Source organism: Glycine soja, chromosome 16 (genome assembly GCF_004193775.1).
Source record: "Glycine soja cultivar W05 chromosome 16, ASM419377v2, whole genome shotgun sequence".
Lineage (NCBI taxonomy): Eukaryota > Viridiplantae > Streptophyta > Magnoliopsida > Fabales > Fabaceae > Glycine > Glycine soja.
In genome coordinates, this window is record NC_041017.1 from 8,079,326 (window position 1) to 8,104,481 (window position 25,156).

The following is a 25,156-nucleotide window of genomic DNA, read 5'->3' on the forward strand; positions in this document are numbered from 1 at the left end:
AATTCTGGAAATAAATACCAATACATACTTTAATTTTAAGAATGCTTGGGTCATGATTTGAATCTGCCCAAATTTTAAAAAGGAGTATCGTTTAGGGAAAAGCTACAATAATATGTTGTGTAATGGAGAATGGAATTAAAAAATTGAATGTGAAATACATGTTCATAAATTACAAAAGTGATTTGTTACAATTACAAAATCAGCTCCAAGGAGCTATAAATCATATGGGATTGAATGGGTAATTAAAAATACATGTATATGGAACAAGGATTCTGCCTCACAAAATAATCAATCTATCAATAATGAATCACTAAACAATCAATAAGACCTATACCGAGAAAATAATTCAATAAGACCAATTGATCTTACCAACAACCTCTGCTTCAAAAGGAGCCATTGTGCCTCAAAAATTGGGCGCAGAGACACAAGACAAAATAGACAGAAACTTTGTATGCTGAATGAATCTATTTACTGGTTACTCAAATTTCTTAGGTTGACGCCATTGGAACAAACGTTTGTTCATAGAACTGAGGAATGAAACCTTGGTAGGCATCCCTTTCTTTCCATACAAATGTTTTCCTCCCAAGTCAGTGAAAACTGGAGCCACATCCTGCCTTTTTGGTATTCTATCTATCTGAATAACATGCAATGAACCAAACAAAAAAATGGTTGAGAAAACGGAATGCATGGTTCTAACCTTTCTTTTCAATTGCTACTAAGGAAATGTTGATAATACACTTTTTTCTTAACATTCTTCTTGAAATTTATTAGAAATCGTGAAAAATTGTAGATCTCATGTCACATTTAATAAGTTTACTCATGATTTTATAGTTTTCAACAAATTTTAACAGCTTATAATGTGTTAGAAAGTTTGTTACTAACACTTTTCTTGTACTGTAAGAGTATAGTAGCACTTGGAATAGAAAGGTTGGAGTAGTAATTTCAACTTCTACCATCAACTTGTAGAAGTCAAGCTAAGGTTGACATAAAACCTTGACTTACCTTGTTGATTTTTCCATCTTTCAAATGGTATATAATGCCAGACCAATTAATAGACTGAGTAAAATGAGAACGAACTGCAGATATAGGGTATAAAAAGTTACCCACCAGCATTGCAATGAATACCTGTTCAAAAGAAAATAAAAATTAAAAATAAATCAAATCTTACCTTATCAACTAGTATTTCACTTTCCTTGACATCATATTAACTCAAATATTTACAAATTATAATTCGAGTTGGTACAAATTCTTGCATCTCTTTATTTCATTGCAATGCCATGTTGAAATGTGGTAAGACATCTAGGATAACATCACTCAACCATCCACGTATAAAGGAGGGTTGGTGAAACACTTTTTGGGTTTAAGAACTTGGGAAAATACTTACTTTAAACCAATTATAAGAAGTCAGAGAAAGTCGAGGTGCCTCTGGGGACAATATGTTACAAAGTAGAACTTCTATCCTTGTCAAGTTCCACATTGAGAAAAGTGAAATAAGAGTGCATGTGGCTAGGAGCCACACCATTGTTAACCCTGAGAAAAGGCAAACCTTAAAGCTTAGTGAGAGATAGTTCATCCAAAAAATGAGAGTTTCTTCCAATTTTCTTTTCCTTTTCACAAACCTTGTCTATTCTTCACGAATCATGACATGAATGCAAATATAAATTTCAGTAGGGGAAATGCAACACCAGATAGTAAACTAACATAGTCCATACCTGATTTCTTTCTTTCTCTTAATTTAGTACCCCACAGGGGAGAGAAGGTAAGAAAATGACAGCATAAATAATAAACTTAAATGAATCACCTATATAATAGTGGTTATAAATTCTATGCAAGTGCATGCTATTCTGCATTAAAGCATAAGAGACCCATCACAAGAGTTTGCTAACACTTCAAATAAATTGAACAGTATCCCTCATTCTGTGTCAGCATCCTGCCAATTTTTTTATGTATGAATCAATACTAACAACCTACCTACGAAGGGAAAGTAGTGTTCTCACCACCAGAAGTGTAATTTATTCCTTCAAGTGAGTACTCCCTAGCGCGAAATCTTAGTGCTGCGGCAACATGAATCACTGCCATGCAGTATGGTGCAACAAATCCCCATGACAAATAACAGTGAACAGCAAATAATGCACGGTTCATTACTTGGTTAACTTTGGTTACATATGACTCCAAAACAAATGTTTGTTTCCTCAAATAATTCCAGTACCTGCACATGTTTGAATATTTAATGGAGAGTATACGGTGAATCTCTAATTTCAGGTGAGCAACAATCACAAACCTTCCAAAATTAAGATCACTTGCAAGGGGGTGAGGATAGACAGCAACCGCTGGAGAACTAATGAGCTTTTTGTGAGCCCCTGAACGTAACAGTATCATGGCAATGAACGCCATAATAAACAGGAATGAATGACCAAGAAAAAACATTGAATATATATTGCGAAAAGACTAAGTCTATGCTAGTTGAATGCTAGCAAAGCTGTAGCATCATTAATTCTCAAAGTGTGAATTTAAAAGATTGTTGAGTATCAAAGATATACCAGCTATGGCTGCAAGAGTCATATCATCAGAATATCCACCGTCTCGAAGTGCCGAGACTATACCACAATTATCTTGCCTGAAGTCTTCAGAATGCATCTGGAGAAAAACTAAACAGTTAAACTATAAGTATTTCTATGCACTAATGAAAATAAAAAGGTAGAAGCTACTTGCCATCATGCACCCTCCCCACAAAAAGAATGTTTGTCCACCAGTGGCAAAGCCCATTGAACAAGGCTGTAGAACAAAATAAAAATGGGAATAAGTGAATTGAGTATGTACAAATCAGAATATTGATATATTATCAAAAACCATTAATAGAAGTCATCAGATCCAATTCTAAGACCATAACACATTACAAATTCGGAATCATGACAGCTAACTCCAAACAAAGAGATGAGATATCTAACAAATTCAAGACCAAAGTCAAAATTCAATTAGCTAAGCTTCATTTATGGCAAACAGAATAAAACACAATGTTATATAAACCCAGACATTTGCTACAGATATTAAGAGATATAAATCCAAAGGTAGTTGTGTACCATATGGTATTCATAGATGCAGTAACTCCCTAGACTTCCAGAAGGCAAATCAAGAGGGTATCCGGTTTGAATAAATATCTGTTAAGCATGATAACAGTTGAAAGAGTGTAACCAAATGGTTTTAGGCAAGTGGAACTATAAATATTTCAATTAAACACCTAAAGAAAACAACCACAAGAAAACAAATTCTTTTAAGCTATACCTCAGGATTCTTTTCCATTTCCCGAACGAGTGCTCCAATTGATCCAGGATGTAGCCTAACATCATCATCTAAAAACAATACATACTTGCTATCTTTATGCATTGTCTCCACTCCAACCTGCCCAGGTGCCAATACTATGTAATACTAGTGTCGTTGGTAAAATGAATCAAGCAAGGACAACCTAACAAATTAACAGGAATGAAATTTCCCAGACATTCTATATCAATAAGTAAATGTTGGTCCTTCGTAGATTTATTAGCCTAGCGAGGGTTATAGGGTTATATAGATTATGTTTTTCAACTAGTCAATTAAACAATTAAGATGCATCAGCAAGTGTCATAGTATATATAAGGACAAAGTATAAGAATAAAATCATACCAATTGATTGTGAATTTTTTGACTGCAAGTTGTTGATAAACCAGCTACTATAACCCTAGCTTTAACAGAATCCTGCATGCATTAAACATACATCTAAGTAAGATGCTGAAAATATCAATTTGTCAGAAGAGACACAAAACTGTTCTGCAAAGGCACCAAAACAATAGAATCAAATCTTAATGAGTTTCACATGTACCTCTAATTCTTCTATTAGTTTTGCTACAGCATTGTATGCAGGATCCTCTGTACTTTCAACTACTAAAAGATATTCTTGAGGGCCACCGTAAAGTGATGTTAACTGCATTTGTAAAAGAACAGAATCATAATAATCAAATATTTCCTTTTAAAAGGAGAAGCTCAAACCTGGAAAATGAGCATCAAGAAGAAAAAAATTCATTATGTCAAGAAGTTGCAGTGGTATGTGTCGTATACCTGAGTCTTCCAGTTATGGAGATTGTGTTCTCCAAATCCTTTTAGGGGCATAATTACTGTTACTTTTGGAAGACCAGCCTGATTGGAGTGCTCAAGTTCATTAATATCTTGACAAAGGAATGCATAGTTGTTGCCGTTCCGCATACTCTTCTTTATTCTATTTATTTCTCGGTTTCTGTAAGGCAAAAACAAAGTGCTCTATAAATTTCTTGTTGGCAAAATGATAAATGAGTTTCCAAACTTTGTTTGACATCTATGAGTACCTGACAAACGCAGCACAAGCCCACCCAAAAGCAAGTGCTAAGCTTATTAGACATCCCTGCATATTGAAACCTCAAATCAGGTTTGTATGACACAGTAGCATGTAGATTTTCTCCTAAAGAAACAACAGGAGGAATACAAACTATAAAACAATACTTTTGAAGGATAAGCATGTAAATAATTATATTGCAGTGATACAATCAAAAGGCAAGGCATCAATGGAAGATGGTCCAATGAAAAGGAGAAAAGGAAGATAAAAGATAACTTTGAGATAACCATAAAAAATGACTTTGCTCTATAAGTTTCTATTGAAAATTCGGTTTTTGATGGTCCTTTCCACATATCATGCTATCACTGAATACTATACTGCATACTCTTATTTTGTAATGTTTGAGAAACTCAGATGCATGTATTATACACCCTTTAATCAGTGTCTACTGGGACGACAATGCAAACTAACAAGAAGTACTGCATTGCCATATTATTATTTGGTTGTTGGCTAGCTGCTTATAAAGTGAAACCACCTTATCAATATGTTTGATAACCAAAATTTTTTTTATCACATAATCTCATGGAAACTAGTCTTTATTCTTTAACTTCATACCTCAGCCAGAATAACCAAGCCATTTTATTAGACATATTTCCATAAGCTGGAACATTACCCCCCTTTTTCAAACAAGAAGTTGAACAGAATATAATTTTATTTTGGTTTCCCACCTGTATCTTCCTTTTCAATCTATATAATTTTTTATCTTTTTTTGTTTTCTACAGGTATCCTCCCTGTCAATCTAAAATTTCTTTTGGTTTCCCAAAGGTAACCTCATTGAGAGGCAATTTTTGTTTGGAGCTTTGACAAATACTAAATGTGGACACTTCTCCCAACGGAAATTCATGTCAATCTCTATAATGTTTCTTGAATTACAGCACACTCCTCATGTTATGTGGATTCAATGGATGTGAAATAGGAAGCAACCCTGTTTGCTGGTGTCCAAAATATAGGAAATGGAGAATTTCAAAAAATTAATATAAAAATAATTGGAGAAGACAAAGATTTCACAGCTATATTGCACCCAATTAATCAAACAAATTTGAACGCCTCCTGTCAAGCTAAACCTAACATAAGGAATTAGCGTATTGTTTCTCAAGCAATGTCAGTAGAAAACACAAAAGAAACCTACAAAAACATAACAATTACCCCAAACTGAACTTTCTGCTCCAACAAATTGTAAAAACATAATTTCCTATTGTAACCATATTCAACCATTACACACCAATTGGCAAATAGATAATGAAGAACAACAAGTCCACATTATTTACCATTATTTACAATAGTATTAACACTGTCTTTTCTTCTATAAATTAGATAATCATCTTGATCACACAATAGTAGTATTATGGAATTTCTTTGGATAAAACCTAAAGCACTTTCCAACTTTTATGCAAGGTGATGATCTATTAGCTACACCACACGGGCCATGAATCATGTGACTCTTCACCAAATTGTATAATTCCGATTGATCCTTTTCAGATGGTATCTCAATAGAAATGATTTGGTCTATGTCATCGACAGTTGGGTATTTGTTAGATGGATGCAAGAAAATGAGTATGTGTACATGTTGTAAACCATGCTTCTAGAACAAAATCGTATACATATTAGAAATTAGTAAAAAAACCATTTGTTAGTAAAATGAATATAATAATTTCCAAGAAAGCAAATACTATATCTATCCAATTGGTATACTCAATATAAATGAGACTTAAAAGCAACTATTTTACCCATAATGTGTCTCGTTGTCAAATCAACCAAAAATTGTTCTAATTTAATTTTGAAGAGTCAAAAAACAATACTGGAACGACCTTGTGCTTTCAAATTTATGGAACCAAGCAATATCTAAATTTCCATCCAATAAGGATTGCCTGTAAATGTAGTAAATAGGTCCAGAAAACCAACATGGCTACAAATAGTGATCCCATTAAAATATTATTGATCCATGTACCGAAGATTGTAAACAAATGTTGAAGGTAATATGACTCTTTTGGTTTTCCAAAGGCAACCTCATTGAGAGACAATTTTTGTTTGGAGCATTGACGAATATTAAATGTGGACACTTCTCCCAACAAAAATTCATGTCAATCTCTATAATGTTTCTTTAATTACAGCACACTCCTCATGTTATGTGGATTCAATGGATGCGAAATAGGAAGCAATCCAGCATGTTGGTGTCCAAAATATAGGAAATGGAGAATTTAAAAAAATTAATATAAAAATCCTTGGAGAAGACAAATATTTCACAGCTATATTGCACCCAATTATTCAAACAAATTTGAACGCCTCCTATCAAGCTAAACCTAGCATCAGGCATCAGCGTATTGTTTCTCAAGCAATGTCAGTAGAAAACACAAAAGAAACCTACAAAAACGTAACAATTGCCCCAAACTGAACTTCCTGCTCCAACAAATTGTAAAAACATAATTTCCTATTGTAACCATATTCAACCATTACACCAATTGACAAATAGATAATGAAGAAAAACAAGTCCACATTTCATCTCCAAAGTCCAAAGTATCTACTATTATTACAGTTCATGTAGAATTCTTACTGTCATGAACGATACAAGTTTTAATCAAGTTTTAATGTACTATTACATTTTATTTGTCAATCATTAATTTCTTGTATTTAAAGATTGTTAGTATTATTTTCTTTCAAAGACCACATATATTCTTCACGAGACAATCCTGATCGAGCCAGATCCAATCATTATAAGTATGTTTGCAAATGCGTCCAAAACACCGTGAACGGGAGAATTGAGCTTTCCAATGCAAAATTTGTAAAGCAACTAAAGACTTGCTTTGGTAAAATGAACATTGATACAAAAACATGCTATGACTAGTTAGTTATCCATCTAAGTTTTAGTTTTAACATAGTTTCATACTCAACAATTGGATAATCCTGTATCAGTTGTTCCATACGTAGAATTTCTTTACTATTTCTAACACAAAAAAATGAATAAAGACACGTAAGTGATCATATGATATACATGCAATAACTAATAGATAAAATAGAGAGAGTTAAGGAAAACAAACAATGGTACCTGCGCTTGAACGAAAATGGCAAAAGGAAAGCAAAAATCAGTGCTGAGACGGAAAAGGGCGAAATCGAGAGAGTCTAAGGAAACCATTATATATTGTGACCCTTTTTTCTCTTCTCCGTTGTCTCAAGTTTTCTTTATTCCTTAGTTCTTAAACTCTCCGATTCATGCAACACAAACATTTCATGCTATAAGCCTTTTTCTATCTCTACATTACATATCATTTGCACCACACGACAAAATTAAACACACACATGACACAATACCACCACTCTTTTTGTTTTTTCTCCTCTCTCTCTTCTTCTCTATATCTGTCTTTGATCGTAAGTTTGCATTAAAATGCAAACTTAAAATAGACAAGAGGGGTAGTGACGGTTGGATTGGTGGTTATTAATAGGTATGAGGGACATATCAAAACAAAACAAAACAATTGTTTCATACGTATGTGCTGATTCATATTCATTATATATAAGATGCTTCTCAAACTTTTCTTTTCTTTTTCTCTCGCTTTTTTCATCAATGTGTGCTTTCCAAACAAATTGTTACATAATCAATTTTCACAACTACTATTGTCCTCCTTGATCACTATGTTTTCATATTTTGGTGAAGGATCAACACACATTTTTTAAACCCTTTCATTTACTCATTATGATCCAAACGTAAAATTATAATTTTTTTAACTCCATTTAATTACCATTTATCACTATGTTTCTTATTTTTAGTGGATGCAAGACATGTTTTCATATTTCGGTGAAGACACACATGTTTTAAAACCTTTTCAGTTACTCAGCACACTTTTTTTTATTGCACACTTTTTGGTTTGATAAATTTCAATCAATTAAATTACCCAATCTAATATAATATTTTTATATTTTTCTTTATTTTTTTATTTCTTAATTTGTATAACCTTTAATATTAATTTGTGGTGTTAAATTGACAGAGAAATACAACATGAGATTTAAACTTACTGCAACAAATATTTTATTTTATTGAAATTCAAAATATAGTTCATATAACATTCCTGTATATAAAATAGTGTTACTGAATTATTTTTATGTTTATTTTCTTTTATATGTTTTGGGACATGTGAAGAATAATTAAAGAATTATATATCTTTTTCAACAATTTAAATACATTTTACAATACTTTGTAACTAAAATTATTGTTTTGTTAATAGTAACACATGTTATATTACTTTTATTAATTTGGATTATTTTTATTGTATTACTTATTATATGTCCATACAAATAAATTGAATAAAAAGTTTTACTTCCAGTCCACACACGTTAATTCACAATTGCCATTAATTGTTAATTCCAAATGAATATAACGTCCACGCTTTTTCTATCTTTTCATCCAGCACACTTTTTTTTAACATCATTAATGAAAAACTATTTTTTCAAAATTACCTCACGTTAATTTTTAAAGAAATATACACGTTTTGCCTTTTCATTCAGCACACTTTTTTTTTTACAACACTAATGTAAAATTATTTTTTTCAAAACTACCCCACTCTTCTCCTTTTATATATATAAAGAAAAGATAAAGATCAACGTTGCTAGGCACTGATAAGTAGGGGGGGTGGGAATGGGTTCAGGCCCGGCTTTAAAAGATTTGAGTCTGATCTATAGTCTATAAAAGACTTTATTTTAGTTTGGCCTGACCTTTTTAAAAGTCTAGCCTGGCCTGATAACCTATTTAAAAGTCTATTTAAAAATCTTCTTCACATCAAATCTTTAATATTCCTAGTTGTTTTTATCAAAATAAAATAACACACCTTCTATAATAGGCTAAACAAGGCCTTAATATATAATTTGCCTTAATTTTTAATCTAACGTTAATTTAGTTGGTGATCCTAAAAATATATTAATAATATAAACAGAAATCACCAAATGATACAAAATAATCTAAAACAAAAGAAAACCTCATACTTGAGGTCTTGAGGTAGTATCATCCAAGTCTATCAAACCAACATATTAATTATTACTATACAAAAATAAAGCCTACATCTCCATTCTATTTACCGGTGCATAAAATATCTACCAATAAAATTAATAGTAATGTCATTCCATCATTAGCTCCTCCATATCCACTATAAGATAGGATATGATATGATATGATTTTTGTACACAAACATAATAGGATATGATAAGATATGATTTTTTTTTGTATAGGAACGTAATAGGATATGATAGGATATGATTTTGTATAAGAATGTAGGATATGATAGGATATGATTTTTATTTGCTCTAGAATAAAGGAAACTGAATAGAAAAAGGAACTATTAACAGAAATAAGAAAACTAATAAAAATAATGAGAAAGATAAAGAAACTCACACCTTGTAATTAAAATTTTACTTAATTATAGGAATGAAATCTGCTAGTTTTTTTTTTTAAAAAATAATATTAATTGTACCCAAAAAATAATATATATATATATATATATAGACCGACCTATAGGCTTATAAGACTTTTTAATAAGCCTAAGCCTGATAGGCTTTTAAAAAAACCTGAACCTAGTTTTAATTAAATAGGTCAGGTCAAGCCAAATTTTATGTAGGCCAGGTCGTAGGCCCCTGTAGGCCGGCCTAACCTATTTCCCACCCCTACCCTGCTCATAAGTAAGAAACAAAAACAAAAAATCTTTCAATAGAATAGAGTAAGGAACAAGTAATAAACAAATAGTAGCATGCGTGTGGGTATATTCTTCCTAGATCGGCTCTTTCCTCAACAACGCCGCGTGCAGTCCCAACCCTAGGCAGAGAGAAAATTCCCCAAATCACAAACCCTAGATTGAGAGAAACCCTAACACGCCATGGGAACACCCGAGACATCTCGCGAACCCTGCCCCGATCGCATCCTCGACGACATAGGCGGCGCCTTCGGCATGGGAGCGGTGGGTGGCTCCGCCTTCCATTTTCTCAAGGGTCTCTACAATTCCCCCAAGGGCGATCGATTCGTCGGCGCCACCCAGGCCGTGCGCCTTAACGCCCCCCGCGTCGGCGGCAGCTTCGCCGTCTGGGGCGGCCTCTTCTCCGCCTTTGACTGCACCATGGTCTACGCTCGCCAGAAGGAGGACCCCTGGAACTCCATCGTCGCCGGCGCCGCCACTGGCGGCTTCCTCTCTATGCGCCAGGGCCTCGGCGCCTCCGCCCGCTCCGCGGCATTCGGCGGCGTCCTCCTCGCCCTCATCGAGGGCGCCGGGATCATGCTCAACAAGTTCCTCAGCGCGCAGCAGCCCATGCCTATGATCATGGACGAGCCGCAGCCGCAGCCTCCGCAGTCGTCCGAGCAGCCGTGGCTCGGAGGGTGGTTCGGTGGAGGGAACAGAGAGGAGACCGCCGGCAGCGGCGGAAGCGAGACGAAGATTCTGGAGAGTTTCGATGCTCCCCCTGTGCCCAATTTTGAGTATAAGTAAGTGGAGAGATTATCCTGTGGTTCAGAGTTCAGACCAAATTCCTAATTGATCTCCACATGACATGAAATTGAGTGTCATAGTTAATTGAAATGCTTGACTAGTTTCATGTAGAGATTGATTGATTGAGATCATAAAACATGTGGTGGTCTGAGACTATCTAATAATTTCTCAAGTAATTGGGGTTTGGTTATAGGGGTTAGTTATTTTTTGTGGAAGAGTTGAGAAGTTAAATATTGAATTTGTTGTTGAACCTCACTTGATGATTGTCTATCATACAATGATTTTGTTACTTGTTTTCCTTTTTTTTTTTTCGCTCTCACAATAATATGTAATATAAGTGTAGTGGTAGGCTTTCATCACATCTATAATTTATGTATTGTTTTCTTTTGAATTGAAATTTTGATATCATATTAGATGGAGCTATTTATTTTGAATGTTTAAATGTCTCCTTTCATTGGAAATAGGAGTACTACACAGTTTGAGGGTGCTGTTTTATGACTTTTGTTTGGTTGGAGTAAGATGTTATCCTCTATATATCTTAACACAGGTTACATAATACTCAGAATGGGATGAAATATGAATCTTTAACATTTAAGTATGTAAAATTCTATGTAGTTTCCTCTAGGCTTAAATGTGTTTTTCATACCTGTAATATATCCCCTTTTCAATTTACTACGTAATTTTTTTCTACTACTTGACATTTTCAAACTTTTTCTTTTGGTTCTGTTAAGTAATGACGTGACAAGTTAACATAGTGTCACGTGATGATGTGACAAGTTAACATAGTGTCACGTGATGATGTGACAAGCTAACATTAGTATTACATCATTACTTAACAGACTTAGACTGATGGCAGATACCAAAATTAAAAGTTTGAAAATGTAAGGTAGTAAAATAAAAAAAATATAGTTAGTATACTGAAAAAGAAGTATATTACAAGTATGAAAAACATATTTAAGCCTTTCTTTTATTACTTTTTTGTAATGATTTATCAGTTATTATTGTTGGATTTGTTTTTATAGAACAGTGATATTGTTATTTGTTCTGCATATATTGGTATTTTTTAGAGAGTCTTAAAAAAGTTCAGTGTGAACTCAAGAGTCCTGTGAGCTCTACAAGGCATGACTTGAGGTGAAGGGACTAAGACTAGTCACACCTATTTAACAAGTGTGCCATTCTTTAACTGTTCCCGCTAATGACACTTTAGAGACTGTTATGTTGGGCCCCGAAGACTAGTTGGCCTACCAATTCCTCGCAGCTCTACTGTTTTCCTGCTATCAGTGCACAATAGTTCATTGGCCTTGACTTTGAGTCAGCTCTGCCAATAGATCAGCCATGAGCCTGATTGGACATGGTGAGCCATTTACTCGTCATTTATGGGTTAATATTTGATTGGTCAGTTGACAGAACTTGGCCATACAGTTCACACCTCCTTATGTGTGAAAGCCTACTTGACTAGGTTGATGTTTAGGCTGGGGGTGGTAAATTGCTTTAAAATTCTAAAATGTAGAGGTGCTATGTCTTCTCTATAATGGTAGCAGTTTATGCTTTATCTGTTTATGTCTTTTCTGTTTACATGATGAAAACATTGGGTTTTATTTCAATTTTCTGATCATTGGATCATTAATTTATTGGGAAAATAGGTATAAATTATGCTTTTGGAATTAACCGGCATCTGATTAGAAGTTATTTTATTTTTATTTAGGTTTAAAGCAAAAAAATTGTAGGTACTGAGTATCCTTGTATAGGTTGAATGAAAATAGTGCTTTGCTGATTTTAAATCTTGATCATCAACATGAAGATATGTAGGTTTAGTCTTTCTCATGGGTTTTGAAATTATCATGGATTTGGAAATTGGAACTTTCTTATAGCCTGTTCATTTATTTTGATTTACAACATGAAGGATTCAGTAAGCAACTGAAGTTATATGTTATGCATTGTGTGAATTCTGCATATTTCTACATTTATGGTCTCAACAGAATTGTGTATTCTTTATTCTTGTATTTCAATATTATAGTCTTCATTATTTTGGTTGTCTGTATTACGATTTTCTTTCATTGTTATATGTAGATGAGGTCAGGACTCCATTCTTTAAGTACATCGTGGTTTCTCTTTATCAACTGGGAAGATTAGATGTTTAGTGAATTCACCAGTGTTAGCTTGGCACTTTACATGGGTATTTATGTGATATTGGGTGAGTTTGTTTAAATTTAAATAAAATAACTTTAAAATAAAGGTTGTTTATACAAGTATTTTTTTTAAGTAGATAAAATTTGCTTCTTAAAATAAGTAGAAGTTTTTTTAAAGCAAAAACAATTTAGATAAACACTAAAAATAAAAAATTGTTTATTTTTTAAATAAACGCTTAGTTTAATAAATAAGTTTAATAAATAAGTTTAAAGAAATTGACCCATTGACTTGTGGCACACTGGCTGGATGGATAGTGTTATATGATCCTCAGCTGGTTTAATTGGTTTCTAGAGCAAAACTCAATCTGGTCCTTTGGTCGCTGAAAAATTGCGCATTGGTTTTGAAAAAAGTCACCCAATAATATTTCAACATTACAACGGTAGAACGATTAAGCGACTTATTCTTTCAATTATTTTTCTTTTATTTTTAGTACTTAAATTAGTCTTTAAAAAAGTAAATCATATATGAATTTAGTGCCTGATGGAATACTATTCTAAATTTTCCCTTGTTGAAAATATTAACTGAAGCGGATGGAAAAAGTTAGTGTCTTCACTGTCTTGCGTTTGTAATTTTGAACAATTATTTGTTGATTCTTTCTTTTAAGATTAAATCAAATCCAAGTGTTTTTCTTTAGTGATTTAATTGAGTTCCTTAAATTATCAAACAATCGTTGATGAAACTGTTTTTCGTACCTGAATGCAAATTTTTCGTACCTCTGTGACCACCACCATTGTCATGAAACTCATGATCACAAAGGAGTTGGACACGACCACCCTCAATCCGATTCGTGTCATGCAAGACCCTTATCCTGGTGTGACACAAATCCACACGTGCATCTTTGTGCCACTAGCCCCAACTATCGTGAGAGAAGGGATATTAGATCAACAAATTTGGTTTGATGGTGGTGGTTGGATTTAGTTGCGTGGTGGTGGGTTGGGTTTAGTTGTACAATGATCGGTGGTGGTTGGGTTTGGTTGTGCAGTGGTCAATGGTGGTGGTGGTGGTTGGGTTTGGTTGTGTGGTGGTTGGTGGTGGTTTTATGTAGTGAACTTAGATTGTTCTATGGCAAGGCCATGGGGTACTGAGAACTGATGTAGAATAATGTTTTCTTCATTGTTTATAATAATATCTGATGTAAAAAAAAAAAGTTGAAAAAAAACTAGCCCTCTCCTCATTAACATGTGTAGGCTCGAATTAGGTTCAGGTTATTCGTCAGAAATAACACATTTTAATTTTGCGACTTTGTAGAAATGAATTTTGAACATCTTGATATTTATAAGGACAAAAAATATATTTTAGTCTTATATTAATTTATAAATAAAAATAAATAAAAATACATACCGTAAAATGGTAAAGGGTTAACACACGGATATGTTGTGCGTTTAGGGTTTCTTGGCAGAGCAAACCATTCTGCCATCTGACATGGCAGCAATGAGAATTACATGTATCTCTCTCGGCACTTGGAATAAGATATTGGACGTCGGATGCGGACACACGACTGGACACAACAAATGAGAATTACAACCATATCATTCAATGCACAAGTACAGATAGCATGAGTCTGGCTTTGGAATCTCGAAATGGTGTTGTTGGCAGTTGTGACCTGACAGGCCTGTGGGTGTTCAAATCTCACGATGGAAATGTGGTTAAAGAAAATTGAAAAGCTGAGGTTGAAAATGGAGAAGAAAAGAAACAAAATTTGCTGCTAATAATGTTGCTGATGTCGTGGATTGGTTTTGAAGTTTATGCAATGAGTAAAATGTAGCAGTGGATTTAGTGTCTTTTTTTTGTTAATGAAGTGGTAAATCCATTTGCCAATTGTAATGACTGGCTGAATATAGATTGTGTAATCCTTTTGACTTTCAATGAATGAAAGTTTGTGGATAAAATCCCCTTACGATGTGCCTCTGCGTTTTTTTATAAACACCCATTTTAAGTTTCTAATTTTGTATTATAAAAAAAACAAAATATTATTTTGCTATTAAAATTTCATATTTAATACAACCAATAAGACTTTTCCATGTAAACCTCGTGATGCCATGTCATATTTTTTAACAGATATGGATAGAAGGACTTAAAATGAATCGTTACAAATTTACAAGGATTAATTGTTTTTTTTAAGGATTAAATGAAAAAAATATAAAATGATAAGAATTAAAAATATATTTAAATTTTTTATTTAATATATGTGTAAAAGATGTATATATATCCTTCAGGTCCGATTTCTTTTTGGTTCGACTAAACATATATATTAATAACAAGATATAAGTGGTACCGATATCCTAATACACAGATCATTTGACATTGGGAAACAACCAAGAGGTTATAAATAATTTATGCCTATAAAGAGACATAAATGGGAGATAACCCCATTAGTCACCAACATAAATGCCCCCCACAAAATCAGCCCATCAGAAAGCCCAATGATCTCCACCCCATCAATAGCCATAAGGGTGATGCTAGTGCACCTAGCATTTTAAGTGAATAGGAGAAAATACCCTTCAAGTTGATCCGTATGAGTTAGACAGATCAAGTTGATCCCTACGAATCATATTGATCCGTATGAGTCATATGGATGAACTTAATCTGTACGAGTCATACGAATCAAGTTAATTCATATGAATCATACGGATCAAGTTGATCCATATGAGTCATACGGATTATGTTGATCCGTATGACTCATATGGATCAACTTGATCCGTATGATTCATATGAATTAACTTGATTCGTATGACTCATACAGATCATGTTGATTCGTATGTTTAAATTATACTTACGGATCAAGTTCATCTGTACAAATTATATGGATCAATCACGAACTCACGTACCTTCGATGTAGGATAATTTTGAAATTAACAAAAAATGTTGGGTGTACAAGCAATAGAGTTGGTGCACCTAGCATCACCTTAGCCATAATTGCATTCACAAAGGACCAATCTCGCAACAATAAACACCAATAGGCTAGCCCTTGCTATCGCCAAAATATATAAAACAAATTCCTATGCCATAAATGTCAATGGAATGCGACGCACACTTGGGATCCCACAAAATAAGAAGGGACCAATAACATGTTAACCTCTAGACGATTCACCAATGCATGCAGCTGGGTTCATTGACCAATCAACAAACGAGAACATGAATGATTCATGCTTACTCTTGAACCACGACTAGGAGAGGAACATGAATTGTTGTCCATAAGCTCCCTATCAGAACTTTTGTCATTAGAAAATCATGTATGTCGAATTTTTTGTCCAAAAATCATGTTGATCTAATGGTGCATGAATCTCCGGTTGCAATTTTCAATTTTAGTTGTCTAGTGGGTATGCGAACTACACTTAAGAAGGGGAATTGAATTGATGTTCCTTTGAAAACAAGAAAGTTTATGATGATAGTTCATAATGAACAGGTCCAGAATGAGAAAATTGTTACGAACTCTGAATGGAAATACAAGTTACTTAAAGTGAAAATGCAACAATTATGAAAAAATAGTTCTTTCATAGTTTAAAGTTTTTGTTTCAAAGATAATTATTTAATAAGAATCTTTTGATAAACCAAAGTTCACTTCTATAGTTAAGATGAAAAATAACAAATTTTAATCTTTTTGATCCAAATCAATTTTTAATTCTATGCAAAGCAAAGTAAAAAGAGAGAAAGAGAAAGACTATATAGCGGTTCTTATATTAGTTCACTCCAATTTTGGACTACGTTTAATCCTTATCCTTAAAGATGAGATTTCACTAACACAACTGGTTCAAAAGTGGATCAACAACCACTAGGTTTCACAACCTTGCTAGTTCTTTAGTGGACTTCAATCTTAGTCTCTACTAGACCAGCTACATCAATGGGTTCACCTTTGGAGTCACTACTAGACATGGCAAGAAAACCTGTATCCGTGGGTACCCGCTCGAATCTGTCCTGACTTTGACGGGTAATATCCGAGTTGACCGGGTATGAGTTCGGGTTTTCTCCGATAACCAAAAGTCGGGTACGGGTACAGGTACGGGTACAGGTATAGGATTACTATATCCGCCCCGACCCCAAACCCAGATCCGCCCCACCACTTAAAAATAACATAAATAAAAATCCTGCACGTGAAAGAATAGGGTTCCGTTCAGAGAAAAAAGCTAAAGCGTGTATAAATTAAAATTGTATTGTATTATATCACCAAACAGCAAGTCCTACGGTCCTACCCCCAACCCTAACCCTAACTTCAGACCTTGGCTCTTCCTCTTCTTCTTCCTTCAGGTAATCATGTATCGCTTCCTTCCTTCTCTCTTTCAATTTCAACCCTCTTTGCTCCATCCCTGGCAAGGAGGTTCGTGAGTGAGGGAAGTAATTGGCATTTTTAATTAGTTAATTTGGATCTAGTGTTTTAATTGATGTAACTAAACATGATTGTGAATCAAAATTAAACTCGCCTCTAAATGAAAGGATGTGTGATGGCATGAGCACGGATGGTTTTCTATTATTGAGATGGCTATTGGCTTGTTACAGGAATTTTAATGGTTTTCTTTACATGTCGATGTTCACCACCCCCTCAACATAAATCATATTAAAATATTTCATTCTTTTCTCTCATTGTTCCACAAGTGTTCTAGTTGTCATTTTTAATATCTACTGTGATAAGGGTGTACATGCACGAGCAAAACATGATGCCATTCACATATTTCATTAAGTTTTAAAGTTAGTGGGAGCAATTGCCCCCAAAACCCACAAAGTAGATTCGTCGCTGTCTGTTATGTGTATAATGGAGCGGTATGCTAATTGCTAAGCGGGTAGTGAAATAAGATTATGAATCAAAACAGAACAAATGTCTGAATGTTGTATACCGGTGCAATTTTAAGTATTCTTTCTATGGATCATCTACACTTGATGTGAGATTCACTTGTAACGAGTATGAGTTCCTGTATCAAAGACTCTCTATCTATCTATCTTTAAAATGCATTTGGTATAAACTACCAAAGGAAACAAGAAACTGTACATGATACTATGTTTTTGCATGATCAATTATAGAACACTTTGCAACTTTTCGACCAAGCCTGAAGTTCCAACAACATTACTAGAATGAGCATTGTCGTGATCAAGCAAGGAAACCTTCACAGATGTTAATTCACTCTACTGTCTGACAGTAGCATACTTGTTGCTGATGGCTTCCCTGCTCGAGCTATATCTCCTTGTCTCTTCATTCAAAGTTTTAGGCAAATTTTCATCTGTTTCTTTATTAACTAAAGCAGAATTTCCCTTCATTTCAACACCATTCTTCACCTGAACCATATCAGCTATAAAGTGAGTGAACTGTTTGAACTTTGACCACAACAAGAGTAACAAATGTCATATCTTTCATGCTGCTTTAAAAGTTGGTTATGGAATTCAGAGAATGCAGGTAAAATTCTGAATGCTTATGTAATACTTTATGAATTGCTTATATTTTTAAAACTTATAACTTGTTATTTATTATTTTATAATTATTATTTATAGATTCTAGATCAATTGAAGAATAAACTTTTACTAATGAGATTGAATCCGATGATGAAGGTATATTCACTTTTAGTTGTTCTAAAAAAACTTTAATATCATTATTCATATCTAATTTTTCAAAAATTTTAAAATATAGGTGGATCTTTGGTCAGTAGCATTACTTAATGTTTGCAAGATTAGTAGACATTATTGTTGATTGGTAAAGTAATAACTATACTTATTTACTAATGTGATGTACAATTTTAAGATTTGAAACAATATCTAAAATATGATGTTTGATTTTATAAATACCAGGTTGAGCGTTGAGGAAGAAACGTTGATGACATCTTTGGGGAAGTTGGTGGTTATTTTGATGATGGACATTGTTTTCATTTTCTAGTTTTTTCTAATTTGGTGTAATTTGAACTAATGAACATTTGAGTTATGTTGTTTCATATTTGGCGTATTTTATTTACCTTAAAAAATTTTGGAATCACGCTAGACAAATGTGTTAGTCTTAATTTTATTTATTACTAATTAATTTTATTTTAGAATTTTTACATAATTTAATATTCATTTCTTAACGAATTTTGTAGACACATACGTTATAATAAATTTAATGATATATAAGTAGTTGAAAATAAATTTTTAACAATCAATTTATTTTTTCTAAAATCAAATTTTTAATATTTTTTACAAAAAAAAATTATTTTTCTAATTTGAATCGGGTACGGGTCGGGGATACCCGATACCCAACGGGTACGGGGATGAGATAATAAATTTTAACCCGTCGGATATCGGATACAGGTATGGGGACATATTAGGGAGTCAAGGTCGGGGATTAGGGACATAATACCTGTGATTGCCCCACCCCATTGCCATGTCTAATCACTACTGGACTTTACAAAAAAGGGATCTGTGATTTACTGCACAAAGTACAAATTTTCACTTTACAAGAGGGATTGCACTAAGGAATTTAATTTGTCACTCCTATCTAAGATTATTACAAGTTTTGAAAGCACAATGCAGAAGTGAGTTACTCTCATAGAGAGGGTTGAAGCTAAAAACACATATTTCTCACTCAAAGATCTTGCACATGATGATGCATATTTGGAATGCTGAAACTTGTTCTTCATAACCTTGGAAAATGTCTTATAAAGCTCCCAAGAAGATTGTTGTAGTAGGCTCTGCACATTTGATACACTTCTAGAGCAAGTAAGTATACATTACACTGTCATGGAGTGACAACATACAAAATCATTTTGAGGAACCTTTATGATGGACATTCTGAAGAACCAATAGAATAGTCATTCTAATGTTTGATGAGAAAGAATCCATACTTAATGAATTCCCTTACAGTGTGTTTGGATGAGGCAATTTAAAATTCTAAAGAATTTTAAATTTTGAAAATTTCAAATGCTTCAATTTAAATTTCTTTATTTTTAAAATTGTGTGTTTGGATACAACAGGGCCCAAAATTACAATAGCATTCTCATCCTCCCTATGGTTGCCCTCTTCGTTGCGAACCCAAACAAAACTTCCATTTCCACTCGATTCTCTCACAAACTGCCTAAAATCCCTCCCTATGTTTGCCATCCCACCGCTCTCCACGGCCATTGCGGCGGACGTCTCGGACGCCATCGACAGGACGACGATCGCGGTGGTGAACGGGGGATTCGTGGTGGCACTGCAGTAGTGCTGTTGCTGACGGACCCGGAGTGGCGATGGTAGTTGCAGGCAGAGGAGGTGGGCGGCGGCGACAAGGAGGTGGTGAGGGAGTACTTCAACAACACCGGGTTCCAGCGTTGGAAGAAGATCTACGGCGACACCGACGAGGTGAACTGGGTTCAGCGTGACATTAGGTTGGGCCACGCCAAGACCGTAGAGAACACACTGAGCATGTTGAAGGATGAAGGTTCCCTTCAGGGCGTTACGATTTTTCGATGCTGGGTGCGGTACCGATTCTCTCTCTATTCCTCTTGTCAAAGAGGGCGGAGAGGTTTTCAAGCTCGGGCACAATGTTGCCAACGAGCTCGTTGTCGGATAGGGCGAGGTACTGGAGGTGCTGCCAGGTGCCGTACTCGGGAGGGATCTGGTCGGAGAAGAAGTTGTCGTCGAGGTGAAGGTGGCCAAGGAGGGGCATGACGGCGACGGAGAGAGGAATTTCCAAATTCGCTCCCTTGAAGATAGAATTTGAAATTCTATTCTTTCAACTAACTAAAATCCCTTTTAAAATTCTAAAATTTTAAATTTCTTTTACTAAAATATCCAAACAGTTACTTTTAATAAAAAAGAATTTAATTCCCTATAAAAAATACATTACCTAGTTAAATTACCCTATCAAAACACACTCTTAATGAAATTCAAATTGATATCTCTTTTTGATGTAGGACAAGCTCATCACTCTTAACACTTCTTTACAACTTCAAGCATTCTGAAGTTGATTACTTTAGAAAGACTTAGTAGAATTTCAGTTGTTGGTGTGTTAGTATTCTGTCCATGTACAGTCTGAGTAGTTTTCTTTTATCCTTCAATCTGATGCTTGACATTAATGCTTCTCATGAACTTCTTCAACTTTCAACATACTTGCATTTTCATCTGTAGATAACTTTTACTTTCTGACGTGCTATCACTGAAAGTGTAACATATGGAAAGTGATTTTGATAATGTCCAAGTGATGCTTTCTAAGTCATTTTGAACTATTATGATGTTCAAAAACTCAACGTTAAGGTCTTCATCATTCTGATGTAGACTCTACATATTTTCATTCTAAACCATGATGCTTTTCATGTAGCCTTTGATAGATATTCCATGTAAGACCTTGTTTTTCATTATCTTGCCTAGAACCAAGTTCTTAAAGGGAAACAAACTTCATCATTCTGATGGCCTTCATGAATTCTTATGAGTTCTTAACTCTAACAAAAATTCTCTGAACCTTTTTTAGCATCATTCTGAGGACCTCGGAATGAAATAACACTTCTAATTCTTAAGGAATAAACACTGAAACGATTAAGTAGAATGTTAGCCATCACTTAAACTCATTGTCCTTTCAATTTGTATTGCTAATGGTTTGCCATAATTAAAACCAGGGATGTTGATTCAACACTTCTTATACAAAACAGAATAAATCATATGTAGCAAAAGAAGCATGATGGGAATAGAATACAAAAAAAAAAAAAAGAACTCATTAAGTTACATGAGTTGGTGTTAGTGATAATTTAAGATAAGGAAGATGTCGACATGCACTTGGTCAAAGTGCAGACATACATATATATTTCATGTTACTAATATCATTTTTATCACTTAATGAATACTCAATCTTCAATCCTTTTCCATCCTCCTTAACACTTAGAGCAAACCAACTCATGATGACTAAATGGTGCATAGTAAAATGTTGAGCATGAAGACCTAAAATTGATTTTGGGCTCTTTTGAGCTAAAATTGGTTTTTGTGTTGCATATCATTTAGGTCCTTTAATATTGTAACACCACAAGGGTATTGTCATAATTAAGCCTAGGTTTACGCAAGATTTCATACGTATGGAAAAGGACCTAAATGAAGTCTTGAACCCGTTTTGGGCTCTTCAAAGTTCATGCTGATAGGCTAGTGTGCCTTACACTTCAACAGAAAAGTCACTTCTTTCCTCATAGTAGGTTCACACCAGCAGAGTGTTCCTTTTGATAAGGATTAACGCTTCTAGACTATGGACTCCATTTATTCTTCATAGGACTTTGACAAATCCTAGGAGAATATTTTTTGCATGAAAGAATCTAAAACAGAGAGTGTTAAATGAAGGTCTTAAATATAAATATTATGCCAGATCATCTTATGGATGTATCATTTGAAAATATAGATGCAGAGATACAAAACATAATCTGATAACACATTAAACACAACTTTTATTATTTGTATTTATTTGCATCTAATCAAAATAATTAAGAGTACTGATTCGTTTTTAAGACATAAATATCTTTTGAATAAACACTTACGATAATTAATATTTTCTATCAATTTCTTCCTCACTCTCATTATAATTATTACATTAGCTTGTTCTCATTATTAAACTAGGAGTTCATGCTTATCAATCTCAATTAATGCGCATTTTGCTTGGACTTACCCTTAGTTATGAACATACATACTTACATCTATACTTGTCCCAACTAGGACTCACATAACACTATTCTAAGCATAACCCTTCTCAAACCTTTAACCTTGCTATCACAACAATACACATTACAAGTCACACATCACAAGTCACAATATTAATTCACATTCTTACAATACAACAACTTAAGCTGAATGGCACACACACATTTCACATAATCCAACACATTACATCGTAACATTATTATTAGACATAAAATTAATTTAGTTAGTTATTAGAAGTTATTTAAGTAAATTAGTTGGTTACTCAAGTTATAGTTACTAGAAGTTATTTGAGTAAGTTAATGTTGGTTACTGTAACATCCCAATTTTTCGTAAATAAATTTAAAAAGCTTTTTAGTAATAAATAAATAAATAAATAAATATAGAGCAAATAATAGGCTGAGTACCCTAGGTATAAATAGTTATGTTAAGTCAGCTGCCTCCTTTTGGCCTCATTTTCGTTTTTCCCCTTCTCCTCTCAAAACCCTTTCTTTTTCCCGCAGCCCACCAAACCAGTCTCAGAAAAACGACGATCTCGAACCCGTTCACCGTTGGATCGTCGTGAAATTTGAGTATCATGTTCGCAACACAATTCCGAGCATTCTCACCGTTGGGAATTTCGATATCATGTCTGAACTGAGAGAAAAACCCTTCGCATTGTAGCCTTTTTCTTTCCCGTAGAAACCCAGAACTGTCTTGGTAAAACTACGATCCCGGTTTCGTTAACCGTTGGATTATTGTGAAATTTGGATATGTTGTTCGAAATTCAATTCCGCACGCTTCCACCGTTGGGATTTTTGAGATAATATTCGTGGAGGGAGAAAAAGGAATCGTATGAAGACAGTACAAGTGGAGGTTTCAATCTCTTCTCCGTCTCTCTGACGTTTGGGAATTCTATTGGAGCAGTCGGATGAATAATTGAAAGAATTTCCGGGAACCGCTAGAGATGTTGCTATCGCTGGCTGAAGACACGTGAGCCCGCTTAGAGGTAAGGGATGAGTTATTCACCGTTGGGATTAGTGAGAACATGTGTAGGGATCCTTAGAGGATTAAATTGGGATTTTATTTTGGGATGTTTGTTAAATTGCAATTTTTCCTTTATGATTATAAATAAAATATTGATGTCCTGATGAAAATTGCTTGATAAATTGTGCTCTTGATATTTGTATATTTGGACCTATGATTTGGATATAATTGTGTAATATTATTTGAGGGGTTTTAGTCCTCATGTTGTGATAGTCTTTTATATACATTGTTATATTGAGGATATGAAATGATAATTCAAATTGTGAGTATGTGATGAATTGTAGAATAACATGTTGCTTTGAGATTGATTATTATATTGTTATTGAGATTGAGTATAAGTGTAAAGTTGAACATGTGTTAATTTGTGAGATACGTGTAAACATGTGATGGTGGATTGTGACACTATGAGATGTGAAATTGTGAATGAGTTCTAGTTGTGAATAAGTGTATAGTTAACACTTGATGTGAAATTACTTGTGTTGTAAGCCATGAATTGTACAATACCCAACCAGCGTTATCTTGAGAAAAGCGTTGATGCGCAGTGTTAAAGAGAAAATGTAGGTTTCTTATTTAGGAACCAGTGTTAAATCGTAGCGCAATTGTGTTGAACGTGTTTAAAACACGAGTGTAAGGTCGTGGGTATTGTATAATTCATGAGCAGTGTCTGCATGTAAAAAAAAAATTATTTTAGGGGTTGGACCTGAATCAGGAGGGAGAGGCCCTGACGGACTCTTCGGAGTGTAGGCCTTGGGGGTCACCGGGTTTGAGTGCTCCTTTAAGCCTATGCTGATCTCATATGATTGGAGCATTCTCGCAAAACATCGTGACCCTGACTGGTCTCCCTATGATCTTACTTAGTGAGAGTGACCTGACAAACCCATTGTGTGGTGTGTCTTGTTATGTACTCCTAAGCGCCCCAGGGTGGTTTTTCACTGACATGGTACCACATTGCATATAGAATTGAGTCTTAGCATAACTATTTCATATGCTTGCTAATTGATGTGTTATTATATCTTGATCGAAGTGTGGGATTCTTGTGTAATGTGATTGATAATTGAGAAGTGAATTTTGAATGACGAAGTGGTGAAGTTACGTGAGCTATGTTTAAGCAAGTGGTATCTCATTTATATAATATGTATATTTAATTGTCTTGTTTCTCTATTAGTTAGGAATGTGATAACTCATTCCCTGTGTGTTGTTGTGTTTGGATCCTGTGATGATCTTGAACTTGTGTTCGGGGGAGCAGATGAATAGGTGGATGACTATGAAGAACCTCATGCTAGAGGACACGGGAACACCACGCTCTGATAGGATGTGACATTAGGATATAGGTTCTATATTAATTGTATGAGACTTATATGACTTTCTTTGAGTCGAGATGACTTTATTATTTATTTGAACAAGTTTGAATATGATGTAGAAGGAAGTGAACGTGAGCCTTTTACCCATTTGAAAAGCTTGTATTTAAAAATGTTTT

At 34.2% G+C, this 25,156-nt stretch overlaps 2 protein-coding genes across 3 annotated transcripts; one reads left to right on the plus strand and one right to left on the minus strand.

The window, feature by feature from the left end:
- Positions 1 to 130: 130 nt before the first annotated feature.
- LOC114390480 lies at positions 131 to 7,689 on the minus strand. Its single transcript, XM_028351220.1, has 14 exons — positions 7,446 to 7,689; positions 4,356 to 4,411; positions 4,093 to 4,267; positions 3,857 to 3,958; positions 3,661 to 3,732; positions 3,283 to 3,399; positions 3,081 to 3,158; positions 2,706 to 2,775; positions 2,541 to 2,648; positions 2,282 to 2,360; positions 1,998 to 2,209; positions 1,385 to 1,530; positions 1,003 to 1,125; positions 131 to 634 (listed from the first exon to the last, which is right to left on the minus strand). Exons 1-14 carry the CDS (start codon positions 7,530 to 7,532, stop codon positions 476 to 478), a joined length of 1,584 nt encoding a protein of 527 aa, XP_028207021.1. The 5' UTR covers positions 7,533 to 7,689; the 3' UTR covers positions 131 to 475.
- A 2,415-nt stretch (positions 7,690 to 10,104) lies between these two features.
- Positions 10,105 to 13,109, plus strand: LOC114391029 (mitochondrial import inner membrane translocase subunit TIM17-2-like). Of its 2 annotated transcripts, XM_028352022.1 has the most exons (2): positions 10,105 to 10,856; positions 12,931 to 13,109. In XM_028352022.1, the coding sequence occupies exons 1-2, from the start codon at positions 10,258 to 10,260 to the stop codon at positions 12,932 to 12,934; spliced, it is 603 nt and encodes a 200-aa protein (XP_028207823.1). In that variant the 5' UTR covers positions 10,105 to 10,257; the 3' UTR covers positions 12,935 to 13,109. The 2 variants fall into 2 exon arrangements, with proteins under 2 accessions (XP_028207823.1, XP_028207822.1); XM_028352021.1 differs by lacking the exon at positions 12,931 to 13,109 and having other exon boundaries at positions 10,106 to 11,294.
- The last annotated feature ends 12,047 nt before the right edge of the window (positions 13,110 to 25,156 follow it).

What these genes read in the sequence shown, in the direction of transcription:
- LOC114390480 (XM_028351220.1), bottom strand. Translation starts at nt 7,532, where the DNA reads ATGGTTTCCTTAGACTCTCTCGATTTCGCCCTTTTCCGTCTCAGCACT. An exon ending in AACTAATAGAAGAATTAGAG is followed by an intron (nt 3,733 to 3,856) that starts GTACATGTGAAA and finishes TAATGCATGCAG; the next exon opens with GATTCTGTTAAAGCTAGGGT. An exon ending in AAGATGGAAAAATCAACAAG is followed by an intron (nt 635 to 1,002) that starts GTAAGTCAAGGT and finishes CATGTTATTCAG; the next exon opens with ATAGATAGAATACCAAAAAG.
- LOC114391029 (XM_028352022.1), top strand. Translation starts at nt 10,258, where the DNA reads ATGGGAACACCCGAGACATCTCGCGAACCCTGCCCCGATCGCATCCTC.